At 40.2% G+C, this 19,161-nt stretch overlaps 1 protein-coding gene across 1 annotated transcript in view; it reads left to right on the top strand.

Moving 5' to 3' along the window:
* Positions 1–19,161, top strand: part of LOC134355552 (protein phosphatase 1 regulatory subunit 12B-like) — a 249,629-nt gene that overhangs the window by 156,768 nt on the left and 73,700 nt on the right. Inside the window, exons 14-17 of the mRNA XM_063065573.1 lie at positions 6,782–6,979; positions 9,126–9,312; positions 12,622–12,743; positions 14,731–14,766. Of these exons, the coding sequence (XP_062921643.1) occupies positions 6,782–6,979; positions 9,126–9,312; positions 12,622–12,743; positions 14,731–14,766 (543 nt within the window). The remainder of the gene's footprint in view (positions 1–6,781; positions 6,980–9,125; positions 9,313–12,621; positions 12,744–14,730; positions 14,767–19,161) is intronic.

The following is a 19,161-nucleotide window of genomic DNA, read 5'->3' as shown; positions in this document are numbered from 1 at the left end:
CACGGTGCAGCACATCACACAAACCAATCTTCCGTCCTTGGACTCACTTTACACCGCATGCTGTCAGAGCAGTGCTGCCAGGATAATCAAGGACATGATCCACCCAGCCTACACACTTTTCATCCCTCTTCCCTCCGGGAGAAGGCTCAGGAGCTTGAAGACTCGTACGGACAGATTTGGGAACAGCTTCTTTCCAACTGTGATAAGACTGCTGAACGGATCCTGACCAGGATCTGGGCCGTACCCTCCAAATATCCAGACCTGCCCCTTGGTTTTTTTTGCAGTACCGTACTTTCCATTTTTCTATTTTCTATTTATGATAATTTAAAATTTCAATATTTACTAATTTTTACTATTTTTAATATTTAATATTTGTAATCCAGGGAGTGGGAAGTGCAGAATCAAATATCGCTGTGATTGTACGTTCTAGTATCAATTGTTTGGCGACAATAAAGTATAAGGTATAAAAAGGGACAGAAGCCAGTGGAGTGCTTTAGGTCCAAGATGTTTAAGGAATTCATTAAGAATCCCATCTATGCCAGCAGCTTTGTTGGATTTTAGCTGTGATACTTCATCCTTTAATTCTTCTAGGGTGAGAGATGGGAAGTTGTTATTCCCATTTGAGAGAGCTGACTCCATCTCCTGATGTTGCTTTTACTTTTGCCTCCGTTCCTTGTTATTTGGTTGACCATTTAGTATCAGTTGGTGGGCAACCTGATTGGGTGTTACGGTAGCAATTCTCTGTAGTGGTCTGTTGTCTGAGTTGAGTTTCCGAACAGTTGCCCATGCCTTCTTACTGTTCTTGGTCATGTCTGTGTTTTCTATCAGTTCCTGCCATCGCTGTTGGCTCAGTAGGGACAGAACTGACTCTCCTATTTCAATTGTGTCTTGACCAAACGGGTCTTGGTCGTATAGGTTGACATATTCATCATAACTTTGCTTGATACCACTAGTCAATCCCTGAATATATTTGGATCTGCAGCCTCTAGGTATGTTCTGCTGTGCTACTTACCAGATTAGTCGGACAAATTCATCATAATGATCAGGTTCTGGTGGTATGGTATTGATAAGTTGATCAAGGGATTCTGCGAAAGATGTCCAATTCGCTTTTCTCATGTTAAATCTTGGTAGGTACTTTCATGGTACAGGTCTCAGAACTTGAAGGGATTCTACCTCAACTGGGCGATGTTGGGATTTGGGTATATGTTGGAGGTCTGTTCATATGAAGAGGTTGGAGCTTACCGAGGTAACAAAGGCAAGGTCTGGGTTGTATCCTTTTCTCCATCTGGCACTTGTGAAGGTAGGGGTGTCCTTTGACTCGTATAGTAGCTCAAGGCTGTTGTTTGGAGCCCATGATACAACTTCTCCATTTGCATCGTCATCCTCATATCCCCATTTGGTGTTATGGCTAGTAAAGTCACCAATAATGAGGTACATTTTGTCCTGGAGATCTAGGTTAGGTGGCCACATGAATGGTTTATTCGGGGGGCTTGTAGACTGAGATGATATTTATGTGTCTTGGTTCAACTTTCAGAAGTTCCATTGAGCCAGCTTGGATGTTTGCTGTGCTCATTACTATAGATTTCTCTTTAACAAAGATTGCACTTCCGTAAGTTTGACTGGGGGTGTCAATAGCCAAGTGTATTCCTGGCACATAGGGTTGGTTGTTCAGCCTATGAGTTTCTTGTATGCACAAGATGTCCGGTTTTAAGTTTGCCAGGATTTCTGCTTTACTATGGCTGAAGCCTTCAATGTTGTACATAGAACATAGAAAAGTACAGCACAGTACAGGCCCTTCGGCCCACAATGTTGTGCCAACCCTCAAACTCTGCCTCCCATATAAACCCCCACCTTAAATTCCTCCATATACCTGTCTAGTAGTCTCTTACACTTCACTAGTGTATCTACCTCCACCACTGACTCAGGCAGTGCATTCCACGCACCAACCACTCTGAGTAAAAAACCTTCCTCTAATATCCCCCTTGAACTTCCCACCCCTTACCTTAAAGCCATGTCCTCTTGTATTGAGCAGTGGTGCCCTGGGGAATGGGCGCTGGGTATCCACTCTTATCTATTCCTCTTACTATCTTGTACACCTCTATCATGTCTCCCCTCATCCTCCTTCTCGCCAAAGAGTAAAGCCCTAGCTCCCTTAATCTCTGATCATAATGCATACTTTCTAAACCAGGCAGCATCCTGGTAAATCTCCTCTGTACCCTTTCCAATGCTTCCACATCCTTCCTATAGTAAGGCGACCAGAACTGGACACAGTACTCCAAGTGTGGCCTAAACAGAGTTTTATAGAGCTGCATCATTACATCGCGACTCTTAAACTCTATCCCTCGACTTATGAAAGCTAACACCCCATAAGCTTTCTTAACTACCCTATCCACCTGTGAGGCAAGTTTCAGGGATCTGTGGACATGTACCCCCAGATCCCTCTGCTCCTCCACACTATCAGGTATCCTGCCATTTACTTTGTACTCTGCCTTGGAGTTTGTCCTTCCAAAGTGTACCACCTCACGCTTCTCCAGGTTGAACTCCATCTGCCACTTGTCAGCCCACTTCTGCATCCTATCAATGTCTCTCAGCAATCTTTGGCAATCCTCTACACTATCTACAGCACCACCAACCTTTGTGTCGTCTGCAAACTTGCCAACCCACCCTTCTACCCCGACATCCAGGTCATTAATAAAAATCATGAAAAGTAGAGGTCCCAGAACAGATCCTTGTGGGACACCACTAGTCACAATCCTCCAATCTGAATGTAGTCCCTCCACCACGACCCTCTGCCTTCTGCAGGCAAGCCAATTCTGAATCCACCTGACCAAACTTCCCTGGATCCCATGCCTTCTGACTTTCTGAATAAGCCAACCGTGTGGAACCTTGTCAAATGCCTTATTAAAATCCATATAGATCACATCCACTGTACTACCCTCATCTATATGCCCGGTCACCTCCTCAAAGAATTCTATCAGGCTTGTTAGACACGATCTACCTTTCACAAAGCCATGCTGACTGTCCCTGATCAGACCATGATTCTCTAAATGCCCATAGATCCTATCTCTAAGAATCTTTTCCAACAGCTTTCCCACCACAGACGTAAAGCTCACTGGTCTATAATTACCCGGACTATCCCTACTACCTTTTTTGAACAAGGGGACAACATCCGCCTCCCTCCAATCTTCCGGTACCATTCCCGTGGACAATGAGGACACAAAGATCCTAGCCAGAGGCTCAGCAATCGCTTCCCTCGCCTCGTGGAGCAGCCTGGGGAATATTCTGTCAGGCCCCAGGGACTTATCCGTCCTAATGTATTTTAACAACTCCAGCACCTTCTCTCCCTTAATATCAACATGCTCCAGAACATCAACCTCACTCATATTGTCCTCACCATCATCAAGTTTTCTCTCATTGGTGAATACCAAAGAGAAGTATTCATTGAGGACCTCGCTCACTTCCACAGCCTCCAGGCACATCTGCCCACCTTTATCTCTAATCGGTCCTACCTTCACTCCTGTCATCCTTTTTTTCTTCACATAATTGAAGAATGCCTTGGGGTTTTCCTTTACCCTACTTGCCAAGGCCTTCTCATGCCCCCTTCTTGTTCTTCTCAGCCCCTTCTTAAGCTTTCTTGCTTCCCTGTATTCCTCAATAGACCCATCTGATCTCTGCTTCCTAAACCTCATGTATGCTGCCTTCTTCCACCTGACTAGATTTTCCACCTCACTTGTCACCCATGGTTCCTTCACCCTACCATTCTTTATCTTCCTCCCCGGACAAATTTATCCCTAACATCCTGCAAGAGATCTCTAAACATCGATCACATGTCCATAATACATTTCCCTGCAAAAACATCATCCCAATTCACAGCCGCAAGTTCTAGCCTTATAGCCTCATAATTTGCCCTTCCCCAATTAAAAATTTTCCTGTCCTCTCTGATTCTATGCTTTTCCGTGATAATGCTAAAGGCCAGGGAGCGGTGGTCACTGTCCCCCAGATGCCCACCCACTGAGAGATCTGTGACCTGTCCAGGTTCATTACCTAGTACTAAATCTAGTATGGCATTCCCCCAGTCGGCCTGTCTACATACTGTGACAGGAATCCGTCCTGGACACACTTAACAAAAACTCTGCCCCATCTAAACCCTTGGAACTAATCAGGTGCCAATCAATATTAGGAAAGTTGAAGTCACCCATGATAACAACCCTGTTATTTTTGCACCTTTCCAAAATCTGCCTCCCAATCTGCTCCTCTGTATCTCTGCTGCTAATAGGGGGCCTATAGAATACCCCCAATTGAGTAACTGCTCCCTTCCTGTTCCTGACTTCCACCCATACTGACTCAAAAGAGGATCCTGCTACATTACCCACCCTTTCTGTAGCTGTAATAGTATCCCTGACCAGTAATGCCACTCCTCCTCCCCTTTTTCCGCCCTCTCTATCCCTTTTAAAGCAGTGAAATCCAGGAATATTGAGATTCCATTCCGGCCCTGGTGCCAGCCAAGTCTCTGTAATGGCCACTACATCATAATTCCATGTATGTATCCAAGCTCTCAGTTCATCACCTTTGTTCCTGATGCTTCTTGCATTGAGGTACATGCATTTCAGCCCTTCTACCTTACTGTCTTTACACCGTTTATTCTGCTTCTCTTTCCTCAAAGCCTCTCTATATGTTAGATATGGCTTTACTCCATGCACTTCTTTCACTGCTCTATCGCTCTGGGTCCCATCCCCCTTGCAATTTAGTTTAAACCCTCCCAAACCATGCTGGCAAACCTACCTGCAAGGATATTGCTCCCCCTCGAGTTCAGGTGCAACCCATCCAATCTGTACAAGTCCCACCTTCCCCGGAAGAGATCCCAAGGATCCAAAAATCTAAAACCCTGCCCCCTGGACCAACTCCTCAGCCACACATTCAACTGCCATCTCCTCCAGTTCTCCTCAGCCATGCATGTTGTGGCTAACGATTTTCATGATTTCCAGTGGGCCGAGGGTTTATCCTTTTACCACCCACTGGGTCACTTGGTCTGGCGAGTAATGTCAGGATTGGTCTCCTTTTGGATTAACAGGGTCATGGCATGAGCGTTCCTGACTTGACTCGGGAAATGAAGTGTTAGCATTCATTTCAAGAGGTCTTGAATACAAGAGCAGGGATGTGATGCTGAGGTTTTATAGTGCACTTGTGAAGCCACATCTTGAGTATTGTGAAGTTTTATGCTCCTCATCTAAGAAAGATGTGCTGGCATTAGAGAGGATTCAGAGGAGCTTCACAAGGATGATTCCGGGAATGAAAGGGTTATCATATGAGGAGCATTTGATGGCTCTGGGTCTGTACTCACTGGAATTTAGAAAGATGAGGGGGGATCTCATTGAAACCTTCCGAATGTTAAAAGGCCTAGACAGAGTAGATATGGAAAGAATGTTTCCCATGGTGGGGGAGTCTAGGACAAGAGGGCACAGCCTCAGGATAGAAGGGTGTCCATTTAAAATAGAGATGTGAAGAAATTTCTTTACCGGAGGGTGGGGAATTTGTGGAATACTTATCCAGATTCAAAGATGAATTCCTGAATACAGTCCAGTCCACCAATTCAAAGCAATCCTGTAAGCGCTCCTGTGCTTCCCTTATCCATACCTTGGTCCTCACTACTGGTGCTGCAGTCTTTTGAGTGGTCTTCTCATTTCTGTATCTTCTTTATAATCCTAAAACTACTGATATCCACATTATATCAACTAGGAACTTGCACTTAGTTCCAATTTTAAGTGCTCTATCATTTGGAACTATGCTTTTAATTTTGAGTCAGAAATTTACAAATTCCCTCTTTCTAACCTTGACTTTAATTCAAGACATTTCTACAGAAATCATTTTGAAATGTGTGAGTTTTACTATAAATGCAATATCTTTTTTCTGAACACAAAATTCTGGTGGACTTCAGCAAGTTAAGCAGCATCTATAGAGGGGGATAAACAATTAATGTTTTTGGCCCTCAATGGAACATTGTGCTTACATCATTTCTGATTTTTTTTGTTTTATTAATCTGGGAAACATGACAGCTAATTTGAGCACAGCAAATTTCTCCAACAGTAATGAGATATACATGAATAAATTGTATGTTGACTTAGAAAAATGTTAACTTGCAAATCAGGAAGATTACTTGGACTTCAAACCTCTTAAACCTTGTCAGTCCTCTTCATGTCGCATCTGAAAGATTGAGCTGGTTTACACTGAAAATCATATCCTAGATATGTGCTCAATTCTTAGAAATAAGCATTAAAGCTAGAACTTTGTGACATTGAGAAGCATGCTACAGGTGAACTAGGGACTATTTGTTAAATGGATCAAGAAATGCAATAATATACAATGAGATCTGCATATCAAAACACAAACTTGATCATATCAGATCTTTATTATTTTAGATTAGAAATCAAGTCACGTACATCGTGAAGCAAGTAAAATATATTTTCCTGTTATTCATTAACTGTTCAGAAATTTGATATTGTTCTTTGGTTTTTATTTAAGCATTTATATTAAACTGTTCAGAAGTTTAAAAAAAAAACTTGAGTGGTGCCACAATCAACCAGTCATAATCCTGCCTTAAAAATAATGAGAGTTTTATGGATTTGGAGATAATTGAGCAATAGTTAGGGTTTGAAAATAAAAAAACATAGATTCCTTCATAGCCTTCTGGAGAGAAGATCTTAGGCAGTAATGTTATCTAATTGCCCAGTTATTCATTCTTTATACTTCTATGTGCTTATATTGTGATTTGCTTTTAAATTAGGGTGTAACGCTAACAGACCTGCAGGAAGCAGAGAAGACATTTAGCCGCTCTCGTGCTGAAAGACGAGCTCAAGAACAACAAGAGAAGGATGAAAAGGAAAAGCAAGATGTAGAAAAGCAGGATGAAAAAGAAAAGCCATTGATATCACAAGATGCAGAAGAATACAGACAAAGATGGAGTAGAAATCAAGAGAAAGAGGTATTTGCAATACAACAGTACATTGTAATAACATGATTTAATGTGCTTTCTAATCAGCCTGAACTATAACCACTTAGCCATTCCACAACCAATGAATTAGATTAAAGCTCTGCAATTCTACTGCATTCAGTTGACATTCAATTTTGCTGATTGAAGCAGCTACTGGAATTAGGATTTTCACATCTTCCTCCTTTTTTTTAATATTTCATGAAAATTAGGAAATGATATAAAAGGATTGAGTTATTTTTATTTGTCACTTTTAGCTTGGAACTGTACCTTTGTTTTTTCCCTATATTTTGTTTTAACCCATAACAATTATTTCTGAATTATCTCAAAATTTGCATTGCATCAGCTTCTGCCTTTTCAAGTATTGCATTCCATATCATAATATCTTGCATTATATTCTTTTTTGTCTCTCACTCTTTCTGCTATGTGGAAAAAACTTTCTTGTTAGGCTGAACAAAACCAATCATAAGAGAAGTTTATTTTAATATAGTCCCTCACATGCCTTTATAGGTGTTAAAATTCTATAATATGCAAGTGGTAAAATTCTTTTCAGCTAGTGAAATGCTTTTGAAGGTTATTCTCTAAAGCTAGAAGTTGATTGTCATAACGAGTATAGCAGCTAATTTGCATATAGAAACATTTTCAAGGAATAACAACAAACTCAATTTGTTTTAATGATGATCGTAGGTAAATCACTGGTCAAGGCACTATGAATACCTCATTTCCATTTATGATTTTGCATATATTTTGTGCAAGTTTTTCATGACTGTCTTTACTGTAAGGATTATACCCTAGCTTTACTTATTTCTTTGTTTTAATAAATGTTTTATATGATTTTATTTCTTTAGAATCCCAATCTATCAATCTGGTTTTTCAATGTAATAACAGCCTAAACCACAGTGTGGTGCTGTTGCTCTATTTCCATTTTGTTGCAATATTTGTTTAAGTAGGATGTTTGTTTCAATATCTAGGTGATGAAAACATTAGTTTGTCTCATTGTTATTGATGTCACCGTAGCTAGGTAGTCAATTGTTTCAATAGGCATAAAACATAATTATATTTAAAAGTCTAAAGGGATACAAACTTTGGATGGAACTTGAATGCCTCATTTTTGCCTTGAGGGCAAAAATGCCTCAATTAGCAAGTACAGCTGTCAATTTAGGGAGACTAGATATTGTAGGAACTGAAATTGAGCGAGTAAGGGTTGGTGCAAATGGTAAATTGCTTGGGAAGTGCAAAAAGGATAGAGCTGATATTGAGCTATTTCAATTCTTTTTGCATAAATTACATTGTAATCTATAAATAGTGCAATAATTTTGTGTACCCAAAAACAAGTGGAATTTCTACTAATCTTACTTGTCTCTAAAAAGAGTGTTGTCAGAAACCTGTCCTGTAAACAAAACTGAGTATATACCTGGGTGAATTGATCATTATTTGGCTTTCTGACCAAGTAAACTGATTTGTGACCTTTGATGGAGGATGAGCAACACACATAAAAGTTGCTGGTGAACGCAGCAGGCTAGGCAGCATGTATTGGAAGAGGTACAGTCGACGCTTCGGGCCTGTAACGTCGACTGTACCTCTTCCAATAGATGCTACCTGGCCTGCTGCGTTCACTAGCAACTCTTATGTGTGTTGTGACCTTTGAGTAGCCTCTTAAAAATAAACTATTTCTTTTGGCTGTAAGGGTGCATGTCATGCCAGGCCTTTCTTCCTTATCCTAATTAGCAAGTAGTTCCTCATAATGCTTCAGTGTTTCCAAAAATTTTAAATTGAAGTACTCAGGTAGTAGATTGACACTATTCATTGAATATTTTGTTCAGCTCATCAAAACATTTTCAGTTATATTAATCAAATTGCACCAAATCACTCCTCTTAAATATATAATTTGTGTTTTAAGTGTTTTAAAGTTGTGCTTTAAAATACTTAAATACAATGACTTGATCGGTTATTGGAATATAAGTGATGACTGTTGTAGGAAATAAGGCATTATGCCCCAATATAAGCAAATGCATTTAGGGTAAATATATTAGTTTACATTGAAAGGGGAGATGCGGGGTAGTCTGTTTTTGAATTAATTTGTAACGATTATGTACTTTTTCTTACCATTTCAAAGCTTTTCTTTTCTCCTCCTAACCAGTCTGGATATCGCCAGTCAAGGCACACATCACAGTCAGATAGTTCATCTGTACCTGTTGCATCACCTTCTGCATCAGACAGTTTCCTGTATGCGAGTACCCATCAAAACCAGCTGAATGGGATTATAGATCAAGTACCATCTTACTTTTCACATTCGAGGATCTTGTCTAAAGAACTGGAGAGCAATGGTAATGTTCAGACTTCTTTCATTCAGGGATCTCTATTCACCTATTCATAACATTGCCTTGAGGGACTGGGGGGGAGAGGTTGGGTTTGAATGTTGAGTAATAGAAGCAAGATTATGGCAATGTTGTTTGTAGTGTACTGTGGAAATGTTCTACCGAAATGTAGTTTAAAAATGAATGTAGAAGTTGAATTTACCTCCATGAAAACAGCTAAAGGATTATACAACAGGAATTCTGCAGATGCTGGAAATTCAAGCAACATACATCAAAGTTGCTGGTGAATGCAGCAGGCCAAGCAGCATCTATAGGAAGAGGTGCAGTCGATGTTTCAGGCTGAGACCCTTTGTCAGGACTAACGAAAGGATTACATACAGTGGCATGCAAAAGTTTGGGCACTCCTGTTCAAAATTTCTGTTACTGTGAATAGTTAAGTGAGTAGAAGATGAACTGATCTCCAAAAGTCATAAAGTTAAAGATGAAATATTCTTTTCAACAGTTTAAGCAAGATTAGTGTATTATTTTTGTTTTGTACAATTTTAGAGTAGAGAAAAAAGGAAAGGAGCTCCATGCAAAAGTTTGGGCACCCCAAGAGATTTGAGCTCTCAGATAACTTTTACCAAGGTCTCAGACCTTAATTAGCTTGTTAGGGCTATGGCTTGATCACAGTCCTCGTTAGGAAAGGCCAGGCGATGCAAATTTCAAAGCTTTATAAATACCCTGACTCCTCAAACCTTGTCCTAACAATCAGCAGGCATGGGCTCCTCTAAGCAGCTGCCTAGCACTCTGAAAATTAAAATAAATAATGCCCACAAAGCAGGAGAAGGCTATAAGAAGATAGCAAAGTATTTTCAGGTAGTTGTTTCTGCAGCTCGTAATGTAATTAAGAAATGGCAGTTAACAGGAACGGTGGAGGTCAAGTTGAGGTCTGGAAGACCAAGAAAACTTCCTGAGAGAACTGCTCGTGGGATTGCTAGAAAGGCAAATCAAAACCCCTGTTTAACTGCAAAAGACCTTCAGGAAGATTTAGCAGACTCTGGAGTGGTGGTGCACTGTTCTACTGTGCAGGGACACCTGCACAAATTTGACCTTCATGGAAGAGTCCTCAGAAGAAAACCTTTCCTGCGTCCTCACCACAAAATTCAACATCAGAAGTTTGCAAAGGAACATCTAAACAAGCCTGATGCATTTTGGAAACATGTCCTGTGGACTGATGAAGTTAAAATAGAACATTTTGGCCGCAATGAGCAAAGGTATGTTTGGAGAAAAAAGGGTGCAGAATTTCATGAAAAGAACATCTCTCCAACTGTTAAGCATGGGGGTGGATCGATCATGCTTTGGGCTTGTGTTGCAGCCAGTGGCACAGGGAACATTTCACTGGTAGAGGGAAGAATGGATCCAATTAAATATCAGCAAATTCTGGAAGCAATCATCACACTGTCTGTAAAAAAAGCTGAAGATGAAAAGAGGATGGCTTCTACAACAGGATAATGATCCTAAATACCCGCAGGAGGCGCAAGCTGAAGGTTTTGCCATGGCCCTCACAGTCCCCTGACCTAAACATCGAGGATCTGTGGATAGACCTCAAAAGAGCAGTGCATGCAAGATGGCCCAAGAATCTCCCAGAACTGGAAGCCTTTTGCAAGGAAGAATGGGCGAAAATCCCCCAAACAAGAATTGAAAGACTCTTAGCTAGCTACAGAAAGTGTTTACAAGCTGTGATACTTGCCAAAGGGGTTACTAAGTACTGACCATGCAGCATGCCCAAAATTTGTTTCGGGCCCTTTTCCTTTTTTATTATGTTGAAACTGTAAAAGATGGAAATAAAAAAGGTTTTTTTGCTTAAAATATTAAAGGAATGTGTCATCTTTAACTTTGCCTTTTGGAAATCAGTTCATCTTTTACTCGCTTAGCTATTCACAGTAACAGAAATTTTGACCAGGGATGCCCATTGTAGCCTGTTCTTCACTCACTTATGTATGCCCTTGAAGTACTTTGTTGTTTGCTGTGGTTTCAGTTGAAATTGGTTAAATCTTTTAAAAGATTATTTGTCAAAATGATCATGTTGTCATCTGTTAAACAATGAGTATTAAAATGCAGAGCAATCCCAGTCTTCCTTAGGAAGTACTTGCTACCTTTAGCATAAAATGCCATGTTTATGAGTAATTTGAAAGAGAACTTGGAAACTCTGGGAAGGCAGAATGTGATAAGATTTTTTTCTTGATTGAGAATTGCAGAGAAGCATATCAAATGCCAAATCAACTTTAAAAAAAGACTTGTGTGGCTTTAGCACAAGCATTCAATATAGAGTTCCCCAAAGTGGATAAAATAAAGTAGTTTGCAGGCATGAGAGTTGAGTAAAACCATACAAATGCATGTAAAGCAGAAAGGTTTATATGTCTTTATAAAATCGATGGGTCATTGTTTCGAAAAGATCAAAGCCAATAAGATGAATTTTTCAGTAAAAAATGTTAAGGAAAGGCATTGAAACTTTAAGGCATTTTTTTGTAAAAGCAAGATGAGATAAACCAGGAAAATTAATAAATTATGGACCATTTCACCCATGCACAGGAAAAGAATCCCCGTGCAAAGTTTTTCCCGCCAGTTCATTGCTTTCTCTGATTTGTGCTGTTTGTTCATTTATTTATTGTTCATTTACTTTGCTGTTATTTCTTGCTCCTTATTTCTTTTCATGCCTTTGACTTTACACTGATATAAAGTGTAATCTGCCTCCTGCTGCTACATTTATCTGCTTGGTCTCTTCCCACTCAGAGATTCCCTTTGTTATTTCCAGTTCACCTTCACTTATCTCTGCAAGCTGGAACTACTTTTCTCTGTTTCTGATGAAGGGACTTGGATTAATGAATTTTTAAATCTTTCTTTTCCCTAGATGCTGCCTGACCTACGTGTTTCTGGTTTTTGGTGTCTTTTTATGTATATCTAACTGGTGGCATGTGACGTTTGAAGACAAGCTTGTTAAAAGTTAACTGAACTTACTAGTACACCTATAGGCATTGAATACCAGACATTTTAAATGTGTCAATTTTGGAAGCTCAGTTTTGTTGGATACTTTGAAACAGTTAAGTAATTACACCAAGGATGCTAAATCCAGATCTGGAGTAGCTTTCAAATCTTGCTTTCCAACGATTTGCATCCAAAAATATTTTTGATTTTTTTTGTGAATGCCATGTCTCTAGTCACCATATTTCAAATGGCATCATTTGTAGCAGTGTGTTTGGTAGATATTGTATTAGGAATTGTGGAAGTATATTAACTTTCTGCATAATTCTGTTTCAATGTAACTCAATTTAAAAGGTGGCTCTGAGAAAGTAAATGACGATGAGAAAGATTCTAGTGAAAGACAACTATCAATAAGGGAAAGGAGACGCCCCAGAGAAAAACGCCGATCTACTGGAGTATCATACTGGACTCAAGATGTCAGTATTTCTTTTTGATTTCTTCTTATTAGGGATGTATTAAATGAGCAGTTGGCTTCGGAGAAACATTTGTTGCATTGAGGCTTTCGGTGAAGTGAGATTGGTTTATTTGTTGTTAACATTGTGCTTTGAACACTTAACATTGAAAATAATCAAACAGTAATACAGAAGCTGCATTAAATCATTTCAGAAACTGCAAAGAGTAGAAATGTTAATTCAATGATTACAATGTAATCAACTCATTTTCGTTTCATTTGCAGTTTAATTTTTGGTGCTTTTGAAAGGAATGCTAATTTTGTAACTTTTAAATGAAGAACTTGAGACTGAAAGCTTCAAATATTATATTCGTAGTTTGCCATATTGGAAGTACAAGATGAAAATGGCAAAAATTACTGTTTAAAGATTGTAAACGAGTTGGAAAAGGAGCATGATTGTGCTTAGTTGATTGCTATATTGCCCTATGACAGGTTTTGTATCCATTTCAGATAGATGATACTAGTCAATTCTGTCAGTTGTTATGTTCCTAAATAAAGTGGATCTGGGAAATCAAATTCGTGAGTACAAGACTCCACTACAAAAATATATTTCTGAATTAACTTAGGAACTTGAGAAGGCAATGGATAGACAATGGAAAAAATAACATTCTAATATTGAAAGATAAGTTTCCCTGCTTCGAACTAAAACAAATATTGCCATAAACTTATTAGGGGGGAAATGTAGCCCTCAAATTAGGAGCTAACAAAACGAAAGCAATTTCAGTTATTGAACGTATGTAGTCTGGAATGCTCCTGAAAGTTGTGTAGAAATTTTGTAAGCTATTCCTAAATGCTTAGAAGTAAATATACAAAAAACAATTTACAATGCCAGTCTTTACACTCACAGTGCTAATTGTTTCTTACCTCCTATATTCCACATTCCCATGCCCTATCAATCTAATACTTGAACACAGAAATGTCTGTAACAGAGTGCAACAGGAGGCAAGTTTATTTCTCCTTGCTTCTGCTTGATGGCAAGTGGCACAGAGACATTCATTGAAAGTGGCATGTAGTTGGATGTGGTATTGATTGCAGCAAATAATCTATAGGTATGGGGTGTATGTACCAGCTGTTCAATGATCCTTATTTAATTTGAAGAACAAGTTAAAACTTCAGTTAAACCTAATAGCCATAGAAATTGAATAGTTAATTCCCTATTTGAGGCCCTTTGTTGGTTGGGGAAGACCATGGATGTTGTGTCCCAGCTGTCTACATGATGTGCAAGCGAGGGTAGTACGATATGGAGAGCTAACAGTCTATGTAGCAGGTTTCCCCTCTGCATGCAGCTGATGAATCCAAAGGGATGGCAGAGACTAATAACGTTTGGCACCTGTGGTGTCATAGGAATTGCTAGTCAGTGTTGAACTCAACATAGGACAACTTTAGGGACACCAGCTCTGGATTTTTCCTTGGGGCGTTACTCTGGAAGCCTTCCTTATGAATGGTATAGCTGCAAGGCAGCAGAGGTTGGAGATCAGACTTTTCCTTCCAACTGAACTGCCAACCACAGCTGACAAGCCCCATCTGCCCAAAGTTACTGGTTTTAAGGTGCCAGTTACCCACCTTTGCCCCTTCTCCTGTCAGTAGAAATTGTTCTGCCAGGCTTGGTAGCTAAGCCACACCTGAAGACGAGCTGGACTTGTTTGTCAGGGGCTACTTCAGACTCTCACCATTGGAAGCATTTAATTGGTAGTGGGGAATTAGCTCCACTACACCCCTGGCTGTAATGACCTTAAGGAACCTAAATCCTGATTAGTATTATCTATATTTGGGGAATTAAAATTCCCTTTATATAAAACAGTACAAATGGACCGTGTTGAATTTGAATATTGTACATTTGCTGTACAGTTCAAGATGTTGCCCGCAATAGACCCTAGGTAGCACCTTGTTTAAGTGTTTCTTTTTATTAATATAACTGGAGTATACTTAGTAGTGTCATGCTTTTCCCTTAGGATGAAAATGAAAAGGAAGAGGAGAAAAATACCCAGGTAAGCTTGAGAGATGGTGCCAGCAGGCAGGGAGCAGAAGCTTACCAATGCATCTTTAAGAAAAATGTGGATAGGTTTTTTGTTTCTTGATGTTTGTAGATGTACTGCACTGTAAGGTAAAACTGTCTTTAGTATCTAGTGTTTTACCTAGTATTTATTTTATGATTTGTCTGTTCTTTGAGTTGCTGCAAACAGAAGCGTGATAATCTATTATGTAAAAGTCAGTTACCTGTATATCATCACATTTAGCATGCAAGGTTAATGTATTTAGAGGATCATGTACAATTCCTCATATTTAAAAATGATGTGATAATTGGTTAGGTTCAGAAAGTTTCACAAGTACATTGGCAGAGTAGAGGTGATATCTGAATGGACCTGTGTTCTTTTCCGAGGAATAGATTAAATGGAACTTGTGAATATTTAAGGCAATGAAAGGATTGCTTTTGACAATTATTTCCACTTGAGTTATGAACCAGATATCAAAAAGGCAAGGAAATCACTAATACCCTCCTAAACCAGGATGGCATATCATGTCCTATGACCTTTCGTCACATTCCATTTACCATACCCCCTCATCCCCTGCCTCCTCCCCCCAGCGGTACCCCTCACCCTCTTCTCCTCCCTCCTTAGCAATGCAGTCTCTAAATGAGTTGGAAATGCAGCAAATTTTCTGATTTTTTTTTTATGTCTATATTTAGTAAGTGTTCGTATTTCTGTTAATTGAGCTATATCCTCAAATTTGGGAGGAAAGGTGACCTTATGAAGCTTAGAAATATTCTGAGTACTGGACACGGGCTCTGGATCTAGAACCTTGCTTAAAATTTCAAGTTAAGGTTTTATGCAGTAGAGCTACGAGGACTTGATGTTTCAATCCCTATGGTAAGTTGGCACTCTCGATGTTGGCAGTGGGTTTCGAGTGGTGACAAGGAGGGAGGGTAGGTGCGTCATCGGGGTCATCAGGTGGGCACCCTCCTTCTTTGATGTTTCGTTGATAAGCTCACAACGTCTCCAGAGGGCTCAACAGTGTTACCTGGCGCCCCAGATACACCCCCCTCCGTTCCATACCCTCCTGCCTTCATCTTGCAGCCCAGTTATTGTCTTTCCTTTTAAGCCAAATCCAATTGCTGCTTTCTTCTGCTGCATTTGACAAGGACTTGATTGCTTGTTGGAGGGAGTGACCCCTCACCCCCATCTACTTCAATAGACTGGTCGTAGATGTAGCAACGAATCCCCTGCATCCCACTTCTACAGGGAAAATCTTGGTCTTCCAGCCATTCTGGGCAGCTTCAGTTGCCAGTTCAGAGTACTTGGTCTTTTTCCTCTCATAAGCTTCTTCGACACCATCTTCCCATGGTACTGTCAATTCCAGAATCAAAATGAGAATTTTTTTCACAGAATTATGAATCCATTGCATTCTTTATTCAAAAGACTATGTGATCTGTTAAGCATATTCAAAATTGAGATTAATGAAATATTGACGAGAAAACTAATCAGGTTGGGAGCCGGGTGGAAAAGTCGAGTTGATACAGAAGTTTGACTATTAGAATAAGTGTGCAAGATCCAACGACCATTAGAAAAAAAATAAGTATTGTGTACTTGTTCCACTTTCCTCAGGAAGGATGCGCATGTGATAAAAGGAATGTGATGAAACTTCAGAGGAATTGATGTGCTGTACTGCTGTAGGAGGGTTAAGAAAACCAGGCTTATACACACGAGTTTAAGAGAATGAGGAATGATCTCGCGGAAAAGAATGAAATTCTTAAGGATGGCAGAGTAGATGCAAGAAAGGCATTTTCTGTGGCTAGCGTGTCTAGATCTATGGGTCAGTCTCAAAATATGATCAGGTCATTCATGACAGAGTGGAGGGAAATTCCTTCATGCAGAAGGTACTCTTCAACGTAAAGAGCAGTAGATATAATATTTGCGTACAATCAAAAGCAGAGATGTTTGAGTGTAAGCACTTTGAGGTTAAAGTTCAGCCATGATTATATGTCTGGACCGAAAAAAATAGCCTCGATGGGCAACATGTAGAAGTCATTATTATTTTCTCATTGATAAGCTTGTGTACTGGCAATAAATGTTAAATTTGTAGAATTTACATTTGTCTTCACAATGCTACACATAGATGTCAAAATATTCATGAAGGAAATGTTACTCCACTCTTTAAGCAGAGAGGGAGTTAGAATAAAGGAAGTTATAGGCCAACTAGTCTGACCTCAGTGGTCGGGAAGATGTTGGAGTTGATTGTTAAGTATGAGGTCTCAGGGTACTTGGAGGCACATGATAAAATAGGTCAAAGTTAGCATGGTTTCCTTAAAAGAAAAACTTGCCTGACAAATCTGTTGGAATTCTTTGAAGAAATAATAACCAGGATAGACACAGGGGAATTGATGGATTTAGATTTTCAGAAGGTCTTTTATAAGAGTCCACACATGAGTCTTCTCAGCAAGATAAGAGCCCATGGTATTACAGGAAAGATACTAGCATTGATAGAGCATTGGTTGATTGGTACAAAGCAAATAGTGTGAATAAAATGAGCCTTTTTCTGATCCACTGAAGTCAGACTAGCTGGTCTATAATTTCCTTTCTTTTGCCTCTCCCCCTTCTTGAAGAGTGGAGTGACTTTTGCAATTTTCCAGTCCTCTGGAACTATGCCAAAATTTGTTGATCTTGGAAGATCATTACTAAGGCCTCCACAATCACTTCAGCCACCTCTTTCAGAACCCTGAGGTGCACACCATCTGGCCCAGGTGACTTGTCTACATTCACATGACGTCAGTGATTCTCTGTGGGCTGCAGAAAATTATACCACTTTTCCTCTTCAATATAATTTTGAATTACTTTTGCTGCAATCTGCAGCATGTAAATTTCCTCTTAACGACAGACTACGAAATTACATCAATGATCTTCAGATCTCTCAATTGACAATTAAATGCAGTACAGTTAAGCATGGTGCCTCTAAGGATCAACGCCATGGTGCAAAACGCGGCAGGAGAGGTGGTATTCAAACCAGGCTGAAGCACAGAAGGATGAGGCCTCCCGTAACCAGCATCTTAATGGCGAATGTGCAGTTGCTGGAAAACAAGATTGGTGATCTCAGGGCATGGCTGCTGTATCAGAGGCAGATCTCAATTGTTTGTTGCATTGAGACTTGGTTAACAATGAATATGCCCAACTGAGTTCTCTGGCAGAAGGTTTTACAATTTTCAGAATGCATCAAACTGTGAACTCTGGTAAGGAAAAAGGTGGCGGCGTGTGCTTTTTAGTCAATTCTCGTTGATGCACGGACATTGGGATTATTTTGACTTTTTGTTACTCTGACTTAGAATACTTGATGGTTATATGTAGACCATTCTGTTTTCCTCGGGAGTTCTCATCCATGATCCTCACTGCAGCTTATATACCACCAGCGGCTGATTATGAGCAAGCACTTGCGACACTGCATGATGCCATATACAGGCAAGAAACTGCCCATCCCGTTACATTTCACATAGTTGGGGACTTTAACCAAGCCTGTTTGAAGAAAACCTTGCCCAATTATAACCAGCATGTAACCTGTTGTACCAGAGGTCCCAACGCACTAGATCACTACGATAAGGAATGCCTATTGTTCCTTTCCAAGACTGCATTTGGCAAATCGGACCATTTGGCTGTACTCCCTGCTACCTGCATAGAGACAGAACCTATAAGCAAGGCTCTGGCGATTAAGTCAACCAAGAGGTGGTTGTGGTGGCAAAGGAACAGTTACACAGTTGCTTTGAGTCCAGGGACTGGGCCTTATTCAAGAATTCATCTGAGGACCTGAATGACTACCCCAGGGTCATTACAGACTTCATTAAAACAGCTGTGGATGAGTGCAACCCCAGGAACTCATTCAGGGTTTTCCCCATTCAGAAGCCCTGGATGAACAGTGAAATCCAGAACCTGCTGAGAGCCAGATCAGGAGCATTCAAGTCTGAAGATCAAGAATTCTACAGGAGGTGCAGGTATGATCTCTGGAAAGCCATCTCAAGGGTGAAGTGGAGATTCTGGACTACACTGGAATCAATGAGAGATGCTTGACAGCAGTGGCAGGGTTTGAATGCCATAGCCTCCTACAAAGTTAAATCTTGCAACATAAGGGACAGCAGAGCTTCAGTTCCAGGTGGGTTCAGTGCCTTCTATGTTCACTTCGACCATCAGAACGGTGAGGAGCCATTGTGCACCCCTAATGCCTCCTGATGATCCTTTAGTCTCAGTTTCTGAAGATGACTTGCTGCCTGCCTTCAGGAGAATGGATCCAAGGAAAGCATTCAGTCCGGACAGAGTATCTGGCTAGGTACTGAAGACCTCTACTGACAAACTGGCTGGTGTGTTCACGGATATCTTCAGCCTCTCGCTCCGGCAGTGTGTACT

Source organism: Mobula hypostoma, chromosome 13 (genome assembly GCF_963921235.1).
Source record: "Mobula hypostoma chromosome 13, sMobHyp1.1, whole genome shotgun sequence".
NCBI lineage: Eukaryota > Metazoa > Chordata > Chondrichthyes > Myliobatiformes > Myliobatidae > Mobula > Mobula hypostoma.
Note: the sequence above shows the minus strand (reverse complement) of the source record. Positions and strands in the feature narration are given on the sequence as shown.